General features: G+C 35.8%; 1 protein-coding gene and 1 long non-coding RNA gene across 2 annotated transcripts in view; one reads left to right on the top strand and one right to left on the bottom strand.

Annotated features, from left to right (window-relative positions):
- Positions 1 to 22,192, bottom strand: part of LOC119865888 — an 86,448-nt gene that overhangs the window by 35,320 nt on the left and 28,936 nt on the right. The gene's annotated exons all lie outside the window — the stretch shown is intronic.
- On the top strand, positions 14,108 to 16,617 carry LOC606761 (cell division cycle-associated protein 7). Its single transcript, XM_038573105.1, is given in 2 exon segments — positions 14,108 to 14,305; positions 14,308 to 16,617. Coding segments are annotated over 2 exon segments (1,266 nt in total). The 5' UTR covers positions 14,108 to 14,157; the 3' UTR covers positions 15,426 to 16,617.

Raw genomic sequence — 22,192 nt, 5'->3', positions numbered from 1 at the left:
AACTAGAAGAGGGGCTTTTAATGGACTTTTGTTTTAGAGATGATGGATTGACGTTTATTCTAATGAATATCCAGCCTGATGAGGACCCTCCTAGCAACTGCCTCTCACTGCCTAGTACTAAAACAGTAGCTTTCCGAGTTAAGTATAACTTCCTATAAACCAAAACACTAATACCTGAGCTTCATAAGGACAGATTTTGTTTGTGTTGGGTCATTGCTGTATCTGCAGAATTTAGGCAAATGCCTTGCAAATAATGGGTGCACAGTAATTATTTCTTGAATGAACTGAATGGATGGAAAACTTGGTTTTTTCTTTAAAATAGGATTAACATTAAAAGCAAAAACAAACAAACAAAAAGTAGCAGGCTTTCTTACTTCCTGACAGATTTCTGAACCTAGGAACGCTGGTAAGCAGGTAAGCAGGGATGAGGAGCCGTATATGAAGGATGTAAGTGCAAACATGTACATTTAGCAAGTATCCTAGAAGTCAAGGATTTGGTTAAGCATTCACAGGAATGTGTGGTGTGGTGCCACACCTAACTCAGATTCCTGTGCAATGGGTCACATTCATATTACAGATATTTGCTTAGCATCTGACTAACTTTAGTGTCTATACTTATACTTTTATCTGGCCAATGTTTTCAGAAATCCTTTACCTATGACCAAGTTTCATAAAGTGACACTTTAACTTTCTGCAAACATTTGGTTTGCTACTCAGCTTTGACTAGCTAAAGTAATCAGTTTGACATGACCCATTCCACAGGTGGGGTTGATTATATTGCATTATTTATAATTTAGCTCACAACCTCAGATAGTGGATTAAAACAACATTCTCAAAATTATTCCCGACAATCATCTAAATACATATTTGTTTTTACTGCCATAGCAAATATTTTTTGAAACCAGAAAGAAGTCCCCTTTCATAGCATAGACAAGCTAATAATTTGAAGCGGAAACTATTCATTTGTACAAACTGTAAGTTTTCCTCATAATTTTCATAATGAAAACTGAGAAAGTGTTAGTCATCCTTGGCTGAGCTATACTCAATTCTACATCTTTTCTAAATATAATAAAACAACAAACAACCTTAAAATACATTATTATTGATTAGACATGATTTCTTAAAGCGGTTTTTATCATCTCATTTGACTTTGGAGCTTCCAGACAATAATGAGTCACCAAAAAGCTATCATTGATTTATTTATTTATTTTTAATTTTTTTTTTCAATTTTTATTTATTTATGATAGTCACAGAGAGAGAGAGAGAGAGAGAGGCAGAGACACAGGCCGAGGGAGAAGCAGGCTCCATGCACCGGGAGCCCGATGTGGGATTCGATCCCGGGTCCCCAGGATCGCGCCAAAGGCAGGCGCCAAACCGCTGCGCCACCCTGGGCCAAAGGCAGGCGCCAAACCGCTGCGCCACCCTGGGATCCCCTATCATTGATTTATACTGCACATTAGTACATCAGGTTTGGCCCAAGAACTCTGTGGGTCCAGAAGGAAAAAGAAAGACGATTACAAGTGAGCCGTGGAAGAAATACTCTGAAAACACCTATCTGTATTCACGGTAAGCAATTAGGTCTAATGCGAGTATAATGAGCATTCAGGTTCATTTTATTCCAAGGAACTGTTTCTGTTCTTGAAGCTCCGTGTAGAAAGAGTCCTTAGGGTTAGAATACTATTGTGGGGTGATAAAATTTTGCTTGGCTTTTGGGCATATAAGGTAAACATTTTACAACAAAAATTTACAGCTATAGATAAAACAGCATCTGATCAATGTTAACACACTTGGCATTGAAGGCTAATCCACATTGGAAAAACAATCATCTCCAGGATGAAGATCAAATATCTTAGCACACACAGTAACTTCTTACAAGATACATCCATGAAGGCAAAAGAAACAAAAGCAAAAATGAACTATTTATTGGGACTTCATCAAGATAAGAAGCTTTTGCACAGCAAAGGATACACTCAACAAAACTAAAAGACAACCTACAGAATGGGAGAAGATATTTGCAAATGACGTATCAGATAAAGGGCTAGTTTCCAATATCTAGAAAGAACTTATTAAACTCAACACCAAAGAAACAAACAATCCAATCATGAACTGGGCAAAATACATGAAGAGAAATCTCACAGAGGAAGACATAGACATGGCCAACATGCACATGAGAAAATGCTCTGCCTCACTTGCCATCAGGGAAATACAAATCAAAACCACAATGAGATACCACCTCACACCAGTGAGAATGGGGAAAATTAACAAGGCTGCAAACCACAAACGTTGGAGAGGATGCGGAGAAAAGGGAACCCTCTTACACTGTTGGTGGGAATGTGAAATGGTGCAGCCACTCTGGAAAACTGTGTGGAGGTTGCTCAAAGAGTTAAAAATAGACCTGCCCTGTGACCCAGCAATTGCACTGTTGGGGATTTACCCCAAAGATACAGATGCAATGAAACGCTGGGACACCTGCACCCTGATGTTTCTAGCAGCAATGTCCACAATAGCCAAATTGTGGAAGGAGCCTAGGTGTCCATCGAAAGATGAATGGATAAAGAAGATGTGGTTTATTATACAATGGAACATTACTCACCATTAGAAATGACAAATACCCACCATTTGCTTCAAGGTGGATGGAACTGGAGGGTATTATGCTGAGTGAAGTAAGTCAACTGGAGAAGGACAAACATTATATGTTCTCATTCGTTTGGGGAATATAAATAATACTGAAAGGGAATAAAAGGGAAGGGAGAAGAAGTGTGTGGGAAATATCCGAAAGGGAGACAGAACATAAAGACTCCTAACTCTGGGAAACGAACTAGGGGTGGTGGAAGGGGAGGAAGGCGGGGGGTGGGGGTGAATGGGTGACGGGCACTGAGGGGGGCACTTGACAGGTTGAGCACTGGGTGTTATTCTGTATGTTGGCAAATTGAACACCAATAAAAAATAAATTTATTATTAAAAACAAAATGTCAGTAGTGCAGAGGTGAGGTAGGCAGTATAAAGTATTACAACCTCTGTATTTATAGTTGGAGAAAGCTCAGAGAGGTTAAATAACTTGCCCAAGGTTATGTAGACTGTAAATGAGAGAGCCAGGTCCGGAATCTAGATATATTTCGCTCAAAGTCCATGTTTTCCCCATAAAGAGGCAAAGAGAATTTCAGTTTAGAGAAAGTGAAGATTAGTACATATATAATGACAACCATAAAATTACGTTAAGGTATAATTAAATGAAAATACATGATTGTTAAGTGGAGTGTTTAGCAAAAGCTTCTGATCTTGCTGACACAACCTGAAGTTATGTCTAGAAGACTCGATACAGAGAAATAAAACTAATTGTGTCAGAAAAAACAGAATCACTTTTTCTTTCACTTAATCACTTTCTTTTTTGTGTCTGAAAATGTGGTTTCTGGATGTTGAAGCTCTTGAAAAAAGACACGGGCAATCAGATGAAATTATTCAGGTTTCTAGGAAAGAAGATCATCACAAAATGTTCCATCATGGCTTCACTGAAAATAGACACATTATAATTAATCCAAAATTGATACCAAGGAAGATTTGATACTATGGTGGTAAACTGCCTGAAATACTAAACAGAAAAGCCAGTACCTATAAAATAGGAAAAGCAAAGAGTCTGTTTTGCTACCCTTTAAAATGGAAAACCTTATCATAATAGCTGAAGGGAAAATAATAGTCTAAGATGGGAAAACATCAAAAGGAGTTAATTCCGGTCAGATGTAAGTCCATGTATTAGTCTTCTATTGTTGCTGTAACAAACGACCACAAACATGGTAAAATAAAACAAAAATCTTTCTTATACTTTGGCAGGTTAGAAGCATGCCATGGATCTTGCTGAAATAAAATTGAGGGGTCAACAGGACTGTATTCCCTTCTGGAGTCTCCGGGGGTGAATCAATGTCTTTGCCTTTCCAGTTTCCAGAGACTGCCTACATTTTTGGCATCTTCTTCCATCTCTAAAGCCAGCAAAGTTACACCTCTCCACCTACTCTTCTTAGTCACATCTCCTCTGACTCCCTTCTGCTTTCCTCGTCTACTTTTTTTAAAAAATTTTTTACTTATTTATTCATGACAGAGAGAGACAAGCAGAGGGAGAAGCAGGCTCTGTGCAGGGAGCCCAACGTGGGACTCAATCCCGGGTCTCCAGGATCACACCCCAGGCTGAAGGCAGTATTAAACAGCTGAGCCACCGGGGCTGCCCTCCTCTTCTACTTTTAAGGACCTTGTGATTATGTCAGGCCCACCTAGATAAGTTATGCTAATCTCCCCATCTCAGGATCCTGAACCTTAATCATATCTGCAAAGTCCCTTCCTGCCACATAAGATAACATATTCACAAGATGTGGTCCTCGTTGTGGGTATCATTCTGCTCACCACAGTCCATGTAGTTAATATTATAAAACATTAGACAAAGAATTTTAATTGGAGCTCTGGTAGTACATTTAAAAATTACTTCAGGTTAATATATGTACGTGGTTAAAGTTTTACTGAAGGGTTGACCCTACCATCTAAGTCCATCTTTAGAAGTCGCTACTTTTACAACTTCATTTTTTTTTTTTTTTTGTTATTCTGGTGGTTAATCCATGTCTCCAATAAATCATGTATAATGCGATTTCTTGACTTATCAACTTTGACACTTCCTAGTGTCATCCTGCTAATGGTCATGAGGGTTTACCTCACACAACTCTCACATCTGTCACCACTCCTCATGGAACTTCCCAAGGAAGGGGGTATGGAGATAAATCTATCAGTGCTTTCAGACCAAAAAGTTCTTTTTCTTTCTTTTTTTTTTTTTAATTTTTATTTATGATAGTCACACAGAGAGAGAGAGAGAGAGAGAGAGAGAGGCAGAGACATAAGCAGAGTGAGAAGCAGGCTCCATGCACCGGGAGCCCGACATGGGATTCGATCCTGGGTCTCCAGGATCACGCCCTGGGCCAAAGGCAGGCGCTAAACCGCAGCGCCACCCAGGGATCCCCAAAAAGTTCTTTTTCATTCTCTCCCACTTGATTAATGGTTTGGCTGGGTAGAGAATGCTAAGTTGGAAAAAAGCTTCCCACAGAACCTTAAAAATATTGCTGTACTATGTGGTGTCGCTAATAAAACAAAAAGGAATCAATGCTTTTTTAAAAGATTTTATTAATTTATTCATGAGAGCCCACAGAGAGAGGCAGAGACACAGGCAGAGGGAGAAACAGCCTCCCTGCTGGGAACCTGATGCAGGACTCTATCCCAGGACCTCAGAATGAGCCAAATGCAGACACTCAACCACTGAGCCAGGCATCCCAGGAATCAATGCTTCTGATCTAATTTCTGTGTACACAATTGTCTTTCCCAGTCCTCTGTGGAAACTTTTTAATAACTTTTAACTTTTGGAGTTATGAAGTTTTATAATAATGTGCCCAAGTGTGGTTCTTTTTAAATTCATACCATTGGTTGCAAGAGGACCCTACGAGATTGGAGACAGGTCTTCCTTTCATCTCTGGAGAATTATCTTATTTTAATTCTTTGATAAATTGTTCTCATCTCTTTAGAATTCTTAATAATTAGACTTTATATTGATTCTCAATTTTGTTGATCTTTAGTATTTTCTGTATAAGGACACTAAAGTTTTACTTAAAGCTCTCTTCTGCTGTTTCCTGGATATTCTTTTTGTTTAGGGGAAAATTTTGCTATTTATCTTGGTCTTTCTGTTACACTGCAACCTTCCCTCAGTTTTCTGGTAGTCATGTGTTGCCCATTTGTATTTAAAACTGAGGGGATTAAAAGGTTATGGTGTGTTCTGTATGTGAAGAGGTTTGGTGGCTAGAAGCTTTACATTATAGTTAGAGGGAAGTGAGCCAAATGCCTTTGCTTTTAGCTAATACTAGAAGGAGAGGGGTTTTGCTTTCTGGCACCAGTGAAATGTCTAACTACAAGTCTGTGTGAGAAGACAGGTGTCTATGTCTTATACAGACAGGTCTTCATTTAATCTCGTTTTCATGTCCACTTTCTCCTGACCTTTCTTCTACCTATAGTCTCTATTCTGAAGCATCTTGATTTCTGCTGGACAAGGTGTTTCCCATATCTGCTGAAGCCTCCTTCTCTCTTATTTTGGGCTAGAGCTTTAGCACAAGAGGTATTCTTTCTCAATTTCCATATTCAAGAAATATGTTAAAGTACTTGTTTTTGTATGTTCCCACTATTTTCTTTTAGTTATTCTGTTTTTATAATTTTAGATAACCCTTATTATAATCTTACAGGGTATACAGAAGAAGAAAAGTGGAAAATAGGCTGAATCTACCATTTTGTACTGAAATGTAACATAAAATGTTTGGTTGAGGTTGGTGGGGAAAAGCATAGGACCAGTTAGTAAAAAATTGTTAATGATTCTTGATTTTATGTGGAATGGAAAAAGGGATGAGGTTACATAGAAATAGCATCCTAAGTGATTTGAGACATAAAATTTATGAGTGTTTTTCAGTCCTGCTATTCCTCTCATTTCCAATCATACAGAACTTTTCAAACACATCTAAGAATATAAATTCTCCTTTGATGTGAATTCTTTTGCTTCTTAAGGACTTTTATTTTTCTATAGATACTTCTCAAAGTTTTGTGCAATAACCTCCAATCAGGTGTCTCAGTTACAGCTTGATTAGGGAAGGAGTACCCCTATGAGTGATAGGAAATAGAGGTATTGTAGGGATTAGATCGTACAAAGTGTACAAGAACCTGGAGGCACAGAAATCTTAACAGTGATGTTGGAAGATCAGAGAAAAGTTGCTAATCATCATGAAGGGAAACTGGAGAAATAATATCTTTAAGTCCCCTCTGCATATGATGGTGGGCTTGCAGTTAGTGTAGGTCAGCAGGACACATAGGAAAGGAAAATGCAAGCTGAGGTCCACAGGGACAGAGTGGAACCTGAGGAAACAAACTGGAACTCATGTGGCCAGAGGGAACTTGTTTGATGCTCACAACATCTGGATGACCTGAGATTAAAGCTGGTGCCTTTTACATGTTATTGCATGTACACCTAGATTGGTACTCAGAAAACCCAAAGGAGGAGATCCGGTCAGAGCTGGAATCACTGTTGATGGGCAGCGGCTCTTTGTCAGGTGGGCAAGCAGGTCAGAGACAAGGTGTGTGAACTGTAGCAGTGCCTGGGGCACAATTTTAATACAGTCTACCATGATTTATCAATTAGACATATCAGGCTTTATGTTTCTGTTGGATGTCTGTGTGGACATGTTGGGAGAAAGTCAGAATTTGTGGTCAGAGAGATTAACAGTAGAATCTTAAGGTTTTTTTAAAAAGAAGATTTCCATGGTTGATAAGATTTAGAAAAAAGAAAATTAAGATGACTATAGTTTAGGGGACCAAAGAACTATGAACTTAAGACTTTAGGCTATTGGAGAAGTCATCCAAATGGACAAGGAAGTAGTACACTATGATGATAAATATTTTGAAAAACTTGTGCCAAACCCATCTAAGTTAAGTATTGACCAATGGCAGTAGATGGCTGAGAATAGGAGCTGGGTAACATGTCTCAAAGGAGGAGAGGTTTGTTAGCTTTTATTAGAGGAAGATAAGAAATGATTTAAAACTAACATGAGGTGCTAAAGAATGCCACTTCTTCTCTAGTAGATAGCCTGTTATGTTTTTCTTTGAAGATATGAACTTCATGTGATTTTGGAGGAGCTATCTATTTTGGTGTTCAGCCTCACAAATTAGTGGACTTATGTTCCAGGCTGGACCAATAGAAAGTTATGGAAAGTGTTTGCATAGAAAGTAACTGGATCAAAGAATAACTTTATTACCCAAGCTATTCAACTACAGTACTTCTGAATTGTAGATGTACTCTTCAAGATGAGGGTAAAGATGATGTGACCTTGTTATCAGCAGCCATCTTGCCCACTGCCTAGAAGATGGCCATAGAATCCTGAGAAAATTATTTTGAGCAGAGACAAGTAGAAATAATGGCTGAAAGTTGGAATAATATTTCTGATATTTGTTTGCATCTTTGAGAATACCTCTCTTCAGTTATATAGGTCCATAATTTTTTAAGATTATGCTAGACATTAGTCTGAGTCTCTATTACTACTAACCAAAAGACTATTAACTATTAACTAATATACTCCTTCCTATACCTTATCACCATGGCCTTGGACTGTGTGAGTTATAAGAGAACAAAGAGCCTTCCTTAAAGGTTTAGAGAGAGAAAAGATTCTCCAGGGAAAGTGGGGTTTCAGTTAAGACTAAGGGTACAGAATGCTTGCTTACAGTGGGATTGAGTTTTGAAGGCCATGATGAAAAGGGTGTGAAGAGTGGGAAGTCTGAGAAAGAGGGTGACAGGAGAGAAAGTACTGAATAAAGGGGGACTTAATATCATGCAAGCTCTTTGAAACAATTAACGTGCTAATATACTAACATATAAAATCATATTGCCATGGCTTTTGTGACTGTATATGCAATAAAAATATAGATCATATTGTGTTTAAAATGCCACTTATACGAGCTATCTAAAGTAGTCAAATTCATAGGAATAGAAAGTAGGAAGGTGGCTGCCAGGACCTTAGGGAGAAAGAGATGGGGAGCTGCTATTTAATGGGTTACAGAATTTCAGTTTTGCAAGATGAAAAGGCTGTGGAGATCTGTTGTACAACACTGTAAATATACTTAATACTGCAAACTGCACACTTTAAAACAACGAAGATGGTAAATTTTACGTTACTTTAAAAAAAACCCCACAAGTTAAATAGAGTTAATTGGGATCCTTGGGTGGCGCAACGGTTTGGCGCCTGCCTTTGGCCCAGGGCGCGATCCTGGAGACCCGGGATCGAATCCCACATCGGGCTCCCCGTGCATGGAGCCTGCTTCTCCCTCTGCCTGTGTCTCTGCCTCTCTCTCTCTCTCTGTCTCTGTGACTATCATAAATAAATAAATAAATAGATAAATAAATAAATAAATAAATAAATAATTTTTAAAAATAAAAATAAAAAAATAAAAAAGAATTAATTAATTAGTTCAGCTAATATAACTTACAAGACAGTATGAAAAGTTATGATACTGAAGTGGACCTGGAAATAAAGGAATCAATCTCATATTTTAAAAAAATGTCAGAGGAAGCTACATTTTCAGAAAAGCACAGTGTTGACTAAATACTGAGCTGTAGATAGAGTTTCTGCCTCAGAAAACTAAAATTTAAATTTGAGATGGACAAAAACCTCCCAAGACACAAAAGTCCAGGGTGAGATGGCTTCCCAGGGGAATTCTATCAAACGTTTAAAGAAGAAACCATACCTATTCTACTAAAGCTGTTTGGAAAGATAGAAAGAGATGGAGTACTTCCAAATTCATTCTATGAGGCCAGCATCACCTTAATTCCAAAACCAGACAAAGACCCCACCAAAAAGGAGAATTACAGACCAATATCCCTGATGAACATGGATGCAAAAATTCAACAAGATGCTAGCCAATAAGATCCAACAGTACATTAAGAAAACTATTCACCATGACCAAGTAGGATTTATCCCTGGGACACAAGGCTGGTTCAACACTCATAAAACAATCAATGTGATTCAACATATCAGCAAGAGAAAAACCAAGAACCATATGATCCTCTCATTATATGCAGAGAAAGCATTTGACAAAATACAGCATCCATTCCTGATCAAAACTCTTCAGAGCGTAGGGATAGAGGGAACATTCCTCGACATCTTAAAAGCCATCTACAAAAAGCCCACAGCAAATATCATTCTCAATGGGGAAGCACTGGGAGCCTTTCCCCTAAGATCAGGAACAAGACAGGGATGTCCACTCTCACCACTGCTATTCAACATAGTACTGGAATCCTAGCCTCAGCAATCAGACAACCTAAAGAAATAAAAGGCATTCAAATTGGCAAAGAAGTCAAACTCTCCCTCTTCATCGATGACATGATACTCTACATAGAAAACCCAATAGCCTCCACCCCAAGATTGCTGGAACTCATACAGCAATTTGGTAGCGTGGCAGGATACAAAATCAATGCCCAGAAATCAATGGCATTTCTATACACTAACAATGAGACTGATGAAAGAGAAATTAAGGAGTCAATCCCATTGACATTTGCACCCAAAAGCATAAGATCCCTAGGAATAAACCTAACCAAAGAGGTAAAGGATCTATACTCTAAAAACTATAGAACACTTCTGAAAGAAATTGAGGAAGACACAAAGAGATGGAAAAATATTCCATGCTCATGGATTGGCAGAATTAATATTGTGAAAATGTCAATGTTACCCAGGGCAATTTACACGTTTAATGCAATCCTTATCAAAATACCATGGACTTTCTTCACAGAGTTAGAACAAATTATTTTAAGATTTGTGTGGAATCAGAAAAGACCCCGAATAGCCAGGGGAATTTTAAAAAAGAAAACCATATCTGGGGGCATCACAATGCCGGATTTCAGGTTGTACTACAAAGCTGTGGTCACCAAGACAGTGTGGTACTGGCACAAAAACAGACACATAGATCAATGGAACAGAATAGAGAACCCAGAAGTGGACCCTGAACTTTATGGTCAACTCATATTCGATAAAGTAGGAAAGACTATCCATTGGAAGAAAGACAGTCTCTTCAATAAATGGTGCTGGGAAAATTGGACATCCACCTGCAGAAGAATGAAACTAGACCACTAGCTTGCACCATACATAAAGATAAACTCAAAATGGATGAAAGATCTAAATGTGAGACAAGATTCCATCAAAATCCTAGAGGAGAATACAGACAACACCCTTTTTGACTCGGTCACAGTAACTTCTTGCAAGATACAGCCACGAAGGGAAAAGAAACAAAAGCAAAAATAAACTATTGGGACTTCATCAAGATAAGAAGCTTTTGCACAGAAAAGGATACAGTCAACAAAACTCAAAGACAACCTACAGAATGGGAGAAGATATTTGCAAATGACCTATCAGATAAAGGGCTAATTTCCAAGATCTATAAAGAACTTATTAAACTCAACACCAAAGAAACAAACAATCCAATCATGAAATGGGCAAAAGACATGAAGAGAAATCTCACAGAGGAAGACATAGACATGGCCAACACGCACATGAGAAAATGCTCTGCATCACTTGCCATCAGGGAAATACAAATCAAAACCACAATGAGATACCACCTCACACCAGTGAGAATGGGGAAAATTAACAAGGCTGCAAACCACAAACGTTGGAGAGGATGCGGAGAAAAGGGAACCCTCTTACAATGTTGGTGGGAATGTGAACTGGTGCAGCCACTCTGGAAAACTGTGTGGAGGTTGCTCAAAGAGTTAAAAATAGACCTGCCCTACGACCCAGCAATTGCACTGTTGGGGATTTACCCCAAAGATTCAGATGCAATGAAACACCTGGACACCTGCACCCCGATGTTTCTAGCCGCAATGTCCACAATAGCCAAACTGTGGAAGGAGCCTCAGTGTCCATTGAAAGATGAATGGATAAAGAAAATGTGGTGTATGTATACAATGGAATATTACTCGGCCATCAGAAACGACAAACACCCACCATTTGCTTCAACGTGGATGGAACTGGAGGGTATTATGCTGAGTGAAGTAAGTCAATGAGAGAAGGACAAACAATGTCTGTTCTCATTTATTTGGGGTATATAAATAATAGTGAAAGGGAATATTAGGGAAGGGAGAAGAAATGTGTGGGAAATATCAGAAAGGGAGGAAGAACATAAACACTCCTAACTCTGAGAAACGAAATAGGGGTAGTGGAAGGGGAGGAGGGCGGCGGGTGGGGGTGAGAGAGTGACGGGCACTGAAGGGGACACGTAACGGGATGAGCACTGCGTGTTATTCTGTATGATGGTAAATTGAACACCAATAAAAAATTATTTTATTAAAAAAAGAAAAGAATCGAATAGAAAGGAATCGAATCGAATCGAATCGAATGGAAGAGGATCGAATCGAATCGATTTGAAGCGAATAGAAAAGGATCGAATTGAAAAGAATAGAATAGAATAGAATAGAATAGAAAAGAATCGAATAGAATAGAGAACAATCGAATAGAATAGAAAATTATAGAATCGAGTCTAATCGAATTGAGTAGAATAGAAAAGAATCAAATTGAATTGAATCGAATTGAATCGAAAATAGAATAGAAAAGAATTGAATCGAGTAGAATAGAATTCAATAGAATAGAATCGAATTGAATAGAATCAAATCAAATAGAAAAGAATCGAATCCAATCAAATAGAATTGAAAAAAATCGAATAAAATCGAATAGAATCTAATCGAATTGAAAAGAATCGAATCGAATAGAATAAAATAGAATAGAAAAAAACAGAATCGAACTGAATTGATTCGCATAGAAAAGAATCGAATCGAATAGAATCAAATCGAATAGAAAAGAATGGAATGGAATTGAATTGAAAAGAATCAAATCAAATCTAATCGAATGGAATTGAAAAGAATCGAATCAAATCGAATCAAACAGAATAGAAAAGAATAGAATCGAATCAAATAGAAAAGAATTGAATCTGGATCCCTGGGTGGCGCAGCGGTTTAGCGCCTGCCTTTGGCCCAGGGCGCGATCCTGGAGACCCGGGATGGAATCCCACGTCAGGCTCCTGGTGCATGGAGCCTGCTTCTCCCTCTGCCTGTGTCTCTGCCTCTCTCTCTCTCTCTCTCTCTCTGTGTGTGTGACTATCATAAATAAATAAAAATTTAAAAAAAAGAAAAGAATTGAATCGAATCGAATAGAATTGAATCGAAACGAATTGAATCGAATTGAATCGAATCGTATCGAATCAAATAGAAAACAATCGAATCGAATCGAATAGAAAAGAATCAATTAGAATAGAATAGAAAGGAATCGAATCGAATAGAATAGAATAGAATAGAATAGAATAGAATAGAAAAGAATCGAATCTATCAAATCGAATCGAATAGAATATGAAAGAATCGAATCGAATCGAAAAGAATAGAATCAAACAGAAAAGAATCGATTCGAATAGAATCGAATCAAATAGAAAAGAATCGAATCGAATAGAATAGAATTGAATCAAATCGAATTGAATAGAAAAGAATTGAATCGAATCGAATAGAAAAGAATCAAATTGAATCGAAATGAATTGAATAGAATCGAATAGAATACAATCGAATCGTACCGAATCGAATAGAAAAGAATCGAATCAAGAAGAAAAGAATCGAATTGAATAGAATAGAATAGAAAAGAATCGAATCAATTAGAATAGAATAGAAAGAAATAGAATTGAATTGAATAGAATAGAAAAGAATCGAATCCTATCTAATTGAATCGAATAGAATACAAAATAATCAAATCGAATTCAACAGAAAAGAATTGAAATGAATCAAATCGAATCAAATAGAAAAGAATCGAATAGAATAGAATAGAATAGAAAAAAATCGAATCGAATCAAATTGAAAAGAATCGAAATGAATAGAATAGTATAGAATCAAATAGAGAAGAATCGAATCAAGTCGAATTGAATCAAATCGAATAGAAAAGAATCGAATCGAATTGAATCGAATCAAATCGAATACAAAGAATCAAATCAAATCGAAATGAATAGAAACGAATAGAATAGAATAGAAACGAATAGAATAGAGTAGAATAAAAAGAATCGAATAGAACCGAATAGAATAGTAAAGAATCGAATCTAATCGAATCGAATAAAATGAAAAGAATCGAATTGAATCAAAGAAAAGATTCGAATCGAATCGAATAGAAAAGAATTGAATCAAATCGAATAGAAAAGGATAGAAAAGAATCAAATCAAATTGAATAGAAAAGAATCGAATCGAATCGAATAGAATAGAATAGAATTGAATCGAATAGAATAGAAAAGAATTGAATCGAATCGAATTAAATAGAAAAAATCGAATCGAATCGAATAGAATAGAAAAGAATCAATCGAGTCGAATCGAATTGAATTGAATAGAAAAGAATTGAATCGAATTGAAAAGAATAGAAAAGAATCGAATTGAATCGAATAGAATAGAAAAAAATCGAATCGAATCGAATCAAATCGATACGAGAAGAATCGAATAGATTAGAATCGAATAGAATTGCATAGAAAAATATCGAATCGGGGGACCGCGGCGCTCGCCGTGCTCGGCTCTCCGGCTCCGCGCCCGCCGCCGGCATGGACGCTCGCCGCGTGCGGCAAAAGGATCACGGAGTAAAGAAGAACGTAAAGAAATTTAGATATGTGAAGTTGATTTCCATGGAAACGTCGTCATCCTCTGATGACAGTTGTGACAGCTTTGCTTCTGATAATTTTGCAAACACAAAAGTGAGGTGCAAGATGTGTTAGACCATTGTGGATTTTTACAGAAACCAAGGCCAGATGTCACTAAAGAACTGGCCAGTATTTTTCATGCCGACTCTGACGATGAATCATTTTGCGGTTTCTCAGAGAGTGAGATACAAGATGGAATGAGACTGCAGTCAGACCACACTGGCTGTAAGACCCGCAGCCAGTGCAGACGGTCCGGACCCCTCCGAGTGGCCATGAAGTTTCCAACTCAGAACACCAGGGGAGCCGCCAGCAAAAGAGCAGTGCCCCCCGAACCCTCTGAGAATTCTGTGACTGATTCTAATTCCGATTCAGAAGATGAAAATGGAATGAACTTTTTGGAGAAAAGAGCTTTAAATATAAAGCAAAACAAAGCAATGCTTGCAAAACTAATGTCGGAATTAGAAAGCTTCCCTGGCTCATTCCCTGGAAGGCGTTCCCTACCAGGCCCCAGTTCACAGTCAAAGACACCCCGAAGGCGTACATTCCCGGGTGTTGCTTCCAGGAGAAACCCTGAACGAAGAGCTCGTCCTCTTACCAGGTCAAGGTCCCGGATCCTTGGGTCTCTTAGTGCTCTACCCACAGAAGAGGAGGAGGAGGAGGAGGAGGATAAGTATATGTTGGTGAGAAAGAGGAAGACCGTGGACAACTACATGAATGAAGATGACATGCCCAGAAGTCGTTGCACTGGATCCATGACCCTTCCACATATAATTCGCCCGGTGGAAGAAATTACAGAGGAAGAGCTGGAGAACATCTGCAACAATTCTCGAGAGAAGATCTATAACCGTACATTGGGATCTACTTGCCATCAATGCCGCCAGAAAACTATTGATACCAAAACAAACTGCAGGAACCCGGAGTGCTGGGGCGTTCGAGGCCAGTTCTGTGGTCCCTGCCTTCGAAACCGTTATGGTGAAGAGGTCAAGGATGCTCTCCTAGATCCAAACTGGCATTGCCCACCTTGCCGCAGGATCTGCAACTGCAGTTTCTGCCGACAGCGAGATGGGAGGTGTGCAACTGGGGTCCTTGTGTATTTAGCCAAATATCATGGCTTTGGGAACATGCATGCTTACTTGAAAAGCCTGAAACAGGAATTCGAAATGCAAGCATAGCATTTTGAAGATCCACTGTCCGTCCCTCCACTGTGCAAATCTTCCTGAAGTTTTCCATTTTGTCATGTGCTTGAAACCCGAGTTAAGAATTTGGATGATCAGTCAGTTTTATAGGAAAAGCAAATCACATTAATTTCGTTAGACATGTGTTTCTGAGCATCACAGAGGTATATAGCCAGCTATACTTTGCCCTCCTGCCGTTTCTCCTCTGCTTTTTTTCCTCCCTACCCCATACCATCCCCCTCTGCTTCCAGTGGTTCTCTCCCACCGTTCTATTCCTGAATTCTTCTTAAATGGCAATTTTACGAAAGCATGTTTGATTTAATTGGCGTTGAAATAGCCCCGGAATCTACCCATAAAACCAAGCACTTAGAAACACAGTAGTAATGTTTACTAACTACATCTATTGAATTCCAGAGAACAGCCTTCTAGCTTGTTTACAAGAAAGCAGTATAATTTAAGATGTAGCGTTCATACTAGTTGATGTTTTTTTAACAGAATCAAGGCACACAAGTCTTAAAACCATGTGGAGAAATTGGAGTAATTGTCGGAAAGTGGAGTATATTACTTTGGATGCCTCTTGTGAGAGTATTCTGTGTATCGTGCTGCTTTTACACGGTGTCCCAGTTGAGACTTAGTTGCTGATGCTTTCTTCCGCTAGGAGGTTAAGTGGTACATCTGGCTCTCCCAGTCCCTGCGCCGTGGTCTGTGGGCATTGCTATGCTCAAAATCATCGTAGAAAAGACCCCCCAGGGAATTAGGATGCTGAGGCTTCAGGAAAAGGCCAGCTTGGATTCATGCTCTAACACTTCATTGTAATTTTAGTTGGCCAGGTTTATTTCCATTTGTTTGTGAGGTGTTTCAAATTAATTCCTGATCATTTTGTATGGAAAATTGATAGTACTACTACCAGTCTTTGCAGTATTCGCTTTCTTGAAGTTATAAACCAGGCACAGGGTTCACATTCCGGTTTTAAGCACTTTTATAACAATGAGAAGTGCCTTTTTGGAATTGGGTGACTTTCAACAGTTTGTTAACTGGACATCTCTGCCCTTTTAGTTTTCTGGGCAGATTCCACGTGTCCTGCCCCCTCCCCTTTTGCATTAATCAAATCATTTTATAGAGGTGGAATCTAAGTGTTTGTGTGTCCATTTTCTTTGCATGTGCAGCCTGATGCTGTGCATGTTCAGTGTTTGATGCCTAATTGGACATTGAATCAATAAGTGTAAATAGAGCTTTAGATCTGTAATGCTTTTATACAAAGTTTTTTATTTTAATAATAAAACATTTTATCCTAAAAAAAAAGAAAAATATCGAATCGAATCGAATAGAAAAGAACCGAATCAAATAGAGTAGAAAAGAATAGAGTAGAATTGAAAAGAATCGAATCGAATCATATAGAATAGAATAGAAAAGAATCAAATCGAATAGAAAAGAATAGAATTGAAAAGAATCAAATCGAATCAAATAGTAAAGAAACTAATCGAATCGAATCAAATAGAATAGAGTAAAAAAGAATCAAATCGAATACAATAGAAAAGAACCGAATCGAGTGGAATCAAATTGAATAGAATAGAAAAGAATAGAATTGAATCGAATAGAAAAGAAAAAAATCGAATCGAATCGTATCGATATGAGAAGAATCCAATCGAATAGAATCGAAGAGAATCGCATAGAAAAATAGAGAATCGAATCGAATAGAAAAGAATAGAATAGAGTAGAATTGAAAAGAATCGAATTGAATCAAATAGAAAAGTGTCGAAAAGAATTGAATCAAATCAAATAGAATAGAAAAGAATCAAATTGAATCGAATAGAAAAGAATCGAATCGAATCGAATTGAGTAGAAACGAATAGAATAGAATAGAGTAGAATAAAAAAGAATCAAATCAAATCGAATCGAATACAATCGAATAGAAAAGAATCGATTCGAATCAAATCAATTCGAATTAAAAATCGAATCGAATCGAATAGAAAAGAATCAAATCGAATGAAATGAATAGAAAAGAATGGAATTGAATCGAATCAAATCAAAAAGAAAAGAATTGAGTCGAACTAAATAGAATAGAATAGAATAGAATAGAAAAGAATCGAATCAAATCGAATCGAATAGAAAAGAAACAAATCGAATTGAAACGAATCGAATCGAATAGAATAAAAAAGAATCGAATAGAATAGAAAAGAATTGAATGGAATCAAATCGAATAGAAAAGAATCGAATCGAATCGAGTAGAATAGAAAAGAATCGAATTGAATCGAATAGAACAAAATCGAATCGAATAGAATCGAACCGATATGAGAAAAATCGAATCGAATAGAATCGAAGAGAATCGCATAGAAATATATCGAATCGAATCGAAAAGAATAGAATAGAATAGAATAGAATAGAGTAGAATTGAAAAGAATCGAATTGAATCGAATAGAAAGGAATCTAAACGAAATGAATCGAATCGAATTGAAGTGACTAGAATAGAAAAGAATCGAAAAGAAGAGAATAGAATCAAATCGAATAGAAAAGAATCGAATCGACTCGAAACGAATTGAATAGAAACGAATAGAATAGAGTAGAATAAAAAAGAATTGAATCGAATCGAATACAATCGAATAGAAAAGAATCGATTCGAATCGAATCTAATCTAATAAAAAAGAATCGAATCGAATCAAATACAAAAGAATCGAAAAGAATCAAATCGAATGGAAAATAATCGAATGGAACCGAATCAAATCAAAAAGAAAAGAATCGAATCGAATCGAAATGAATCGAATGGAATAGAATAGAAAAGAATAGAATAGAATAGAGAAGAATCAAAACGAATCGAATCAAAAATAGAATAGAAAAGAATCAAATCGAGTCGAATAGAATAGAATTGAATTGAATATAATCGAATCAAATAGAAAAGAATCGAATCCAATCGAACAGAATAGAAAAAAATCGAATCGAATCGAATCTAATCAAATCGTAAAGAATCAAATAGAATCGAATGAATCGAATAGAAAAAATAGAATTGAATTGAATCGAATCGTATACAAAAGAATCGAATCGAATAGAAAAGAATCAAATTGAATCGAATCGAATAGTATCAAATCGAATAGAATAGAAAAGAATCAAATCAAATTGAATAGAAAAGAATCAAATTAATCGAATAGAAAAGAATCGAATCGAATCAAATCGAAAAGAATCGAATTGAATCGAATAGAAAAGTATCGAATCGAAGGAATCGAAATGAATCGAATCAAACAGAATATAAAATAATCGAATCGAATAGAATAGAATGGAAAAGAATCAAATCGTATAGAATAGAAAAGAATCGAATCGAATCGAAACAAATTGAATCGAAAAGAATAGAATCAAATCGAATTGAATTGAATCAAATCAAATCGAATAGAAAGGAATTGAATTGAAAAGAATTGAATCGAAACGAATCAAATTGAATCAAATCAAATAGAATAGCAAAGAATGGAATCGAATCAAATAGAATAGAAAATAATCGAATCGAGTTGAGTCGAATCGAATAGAATAGAAAAGAATCGAATGGAATAGAATCCAATCGAATCGAAGAGAAAAGAAAAGAATAGAATAGAATAGAATAGAATAGAATAGAATAGAATAGAATGGAATCGTAGAATCAAATCGAATAGAATAGAAAAGAATAGAATAGAAAAGAATAGAATCGAAACGAATAGAAAACAATCGAATCGAAAAGAATAGAATCAAATTGAATTGATTTGAATCGAATCAAATCGAATAGAAAAGAATCAAATCGAATCGGATCAAATTGAATCGATTTGAATAGAATAGCAAAGAATCTAATTGAATCGAATACAATAGAAAACAATCAAATCAAATCGAATATTATCCAATAGAAAAGAATCGAAACGAATTGAATTGAATGGAATCGAAAAGAATAAAATCATATTGAAAAGATTTGAATCGAATCAAATCGAATCGAATAGAATAGAAAAGAATCAAAAAGAATCAAATTGAATAGAAAAGAAAAGAATTGAATCGAAACGAATCGAATAGAAAAGAATCAAATCAAATCGAATCAAATTGAATCGAATAGAATCGAAATGAATCAAATAAAGAAGAATCGAATCGAAAAAAATCAAATTGAATCGAATTGAATCGAAAAGAATCGAATCAAAAAGAATCGAATCGAATCTAATTGAATAGAAATAATCGAATCCAAAAGAATTGAATAGAATCGATTCAAATTGAATCGAATCAAATGAAAAGAATCGAATCGAAAAGAATCGAATACAAAAGAATCGAATCGACGAATCGAAAAGAATCGAATCGAAAGGAATCGAATCGAATAGAATCGAATCGAAAATAATCCAATCGAATCAAATCAAAACGAATCGAATCAAAAATAATCGAATCGAAATGAATCGAAAAGAATCGAATCGAATCGGAAAGAATCGAAACAAATTGAATCAAAAAGAATCGAATTGAATCGGAATTCGAATCGAATCTAATCGAATAAAAAATAATTGAATTGAAACAAATCAAATCGAATCAAAAGAATTGAATCGAAAAGAATCGAAACGAATAGATTTGTATATAATCGGATCGAATAGAAAAGAATCGAATCGAATAGAAAAGAACCGAATCGAATGGAAACGAAAAGAATCAAATCGAATCTAATTGAATCGAATTGAAAATATTCGAATCGAAAGAATTGAATCGAATAGTTTTGAATCGAATTGAATTGAATCGAAAAGAATCGAATCCAATCAAATCGAATAAAAAACAATAGAATCGATCAAATTGAAAAGAATCAAATCGAATCGAAAACAATCGAATCGAAAAGAATCGAATCGAAAAGAATTGAATCAAATAGTTTTGAATCAAATCAAATTGCATAGAAAAGAATCGAATAGAATCAAATCGAATCGAAGAGAATCGAATCGAATCGAAAACAATTGAATTGAATAGAATCAAATCGAATCGAATCGAATCCAAAGGAATCAAATCGAATCAAATCGAAAAGATTCAAATAGAATCGAAAAGAACCGAATTGAAAAGAATCGAATCGAATCGAACAAAATCGATTCGAATCGAATCGTATTGAAATGAATCGAACCGAAGGGAATTGAATCCAATCGAATTGAAAAGAATGGAATCGAAAAGAATCGAATCAAATTGAGAAGAATCGAATCAAATCGAAATGAAAAGAATCGAATCGAATCGAATCAAAATGAATTGAATCGAATTTAAACGAAAAGAATCTAATCGAATCGAAAAGAATCGAATTGAATCGAAAAGCATCGAATCGAAAAGAATCGAATCGAATTGAATCGAAAAGAATTGAATCGAATCGAATTGAAAAGAATCGATTCAAATCAAAAGAATCGAATAGATACGAATCAAAAAGAATTGAATAGATTCGAATCAAAAAGAATCGAATCGAATCGAATTGAAAAGAATCGTAACGAATCGAATCAAAAAGAATCAAATCGAATCGAATCGAATAGAATAGAATTCAAAAGAATCGAATCTATCGAATCGAAAAGAATCGAATCGAATCGAAACGAAAAAAATCGAAACGAATCGAATCGAAAAGAATCAAATTGAATCGAATCGAAAAGAATCGAATCTAAACGAAAAGAATCGAATTGGTGAAATCGAATCAAAAAGAATCAAATCAAATCAAATCGAAAAGAATCGAAATGAATCGAATTGAAAAGAATCGAATTGATTCGAATCAAAAAGAATCGAATCGAATAGAAAAGAATCGAATCGAATAGAATAAAATTGAAAATAATTGAATCGATCGAATCCAAAAGAATCGAATCGAATCGAATTGAAAAGAATCGATTCAAATCAAAAGAATTGAATAGATACAAATCAAAAAGAATTGAATAGATTTGAATCAAAAATAATCGAATCGAATTAAAAATAATCATAACGAATCGAATAAAAAAGAATCGAATCGAATAGAAAAGAATCGAATCGAATAGAATAGAATTGAAAAGAATCAAATCTATCAAATCGAAAAGAATCGAATCGAAATGAAAAAAATCAAAATGAATCGAATTGAAAAGAATCGAATTGAATCGAAATGAATCGAAAAGAATCGAATCGAAAAGAATCGAATCTAAACAGAAAAATCGAATCGAATCGAATCAAAAAGAATCGAATCGGTCAAATCGAATCAAAAAGAATCAAATCAAATCAAATCGAAATGAATCGAATTGAATCGTATCGAAAAGAATCGAATCGAATCGAATAGAAAAGAATCGAATCGAATAGAATCGAAAAGAATCGAAATGAATCGAATCAGATCGAATGGAAAAGAATTGAATCGAATCGAAAAGAATCGAATCGAATCAAAAGAATCGAATAGAATTGAATCAAAAAGAATCGAATAGAAAAGAATCAAATGGAAAAGAATCGAATGGAATCGAAAATTATCAAATCGAATCGAAAAGAATCGAATCGAATCGAAAAGAATCGAATAGAATTGAAAAGTTTCTAACCGAATCGAAAATAATCGAATTGAATCGAATTGAAAAGAATCGAAACGAAAAGAATAGAATCCAATCAAAAAGAAACGAATCGCAAAGAATCAAATCTAAACTAAAAGAATCGAATCGAAAAGAATCAAATCAAATAGAATTGAAAAGAATAGAATCGAATTGAATCGAAAAGAATCGAATTGAAACGAAAGAATCAAATCGAATCGAAAAGAATCAATTCGAATCTAATCGAATCGAAAAGAATCGAATCGAAAAAATCGAATAGAATCGAATAAAAAATCGAAT

Source organism: Canis lupus, chromosome 25 (assembly GCF_011100685.1).
Source record: "Canis lupus familiaris isolate Mischka breed German Shepherd chromosome 25, alternate assembly UU_Cfam_GSD_1.0, whole genome shotgun sequence".
Lineage (NCBI taxonomy): Eukaryota > Metazoa > Chordata > Mammalia > Carnivora > Canidae > Canis > Canis lupus.
This window is presented reverse-complemented; position numbering and strand designations above follow the sequence as displayed.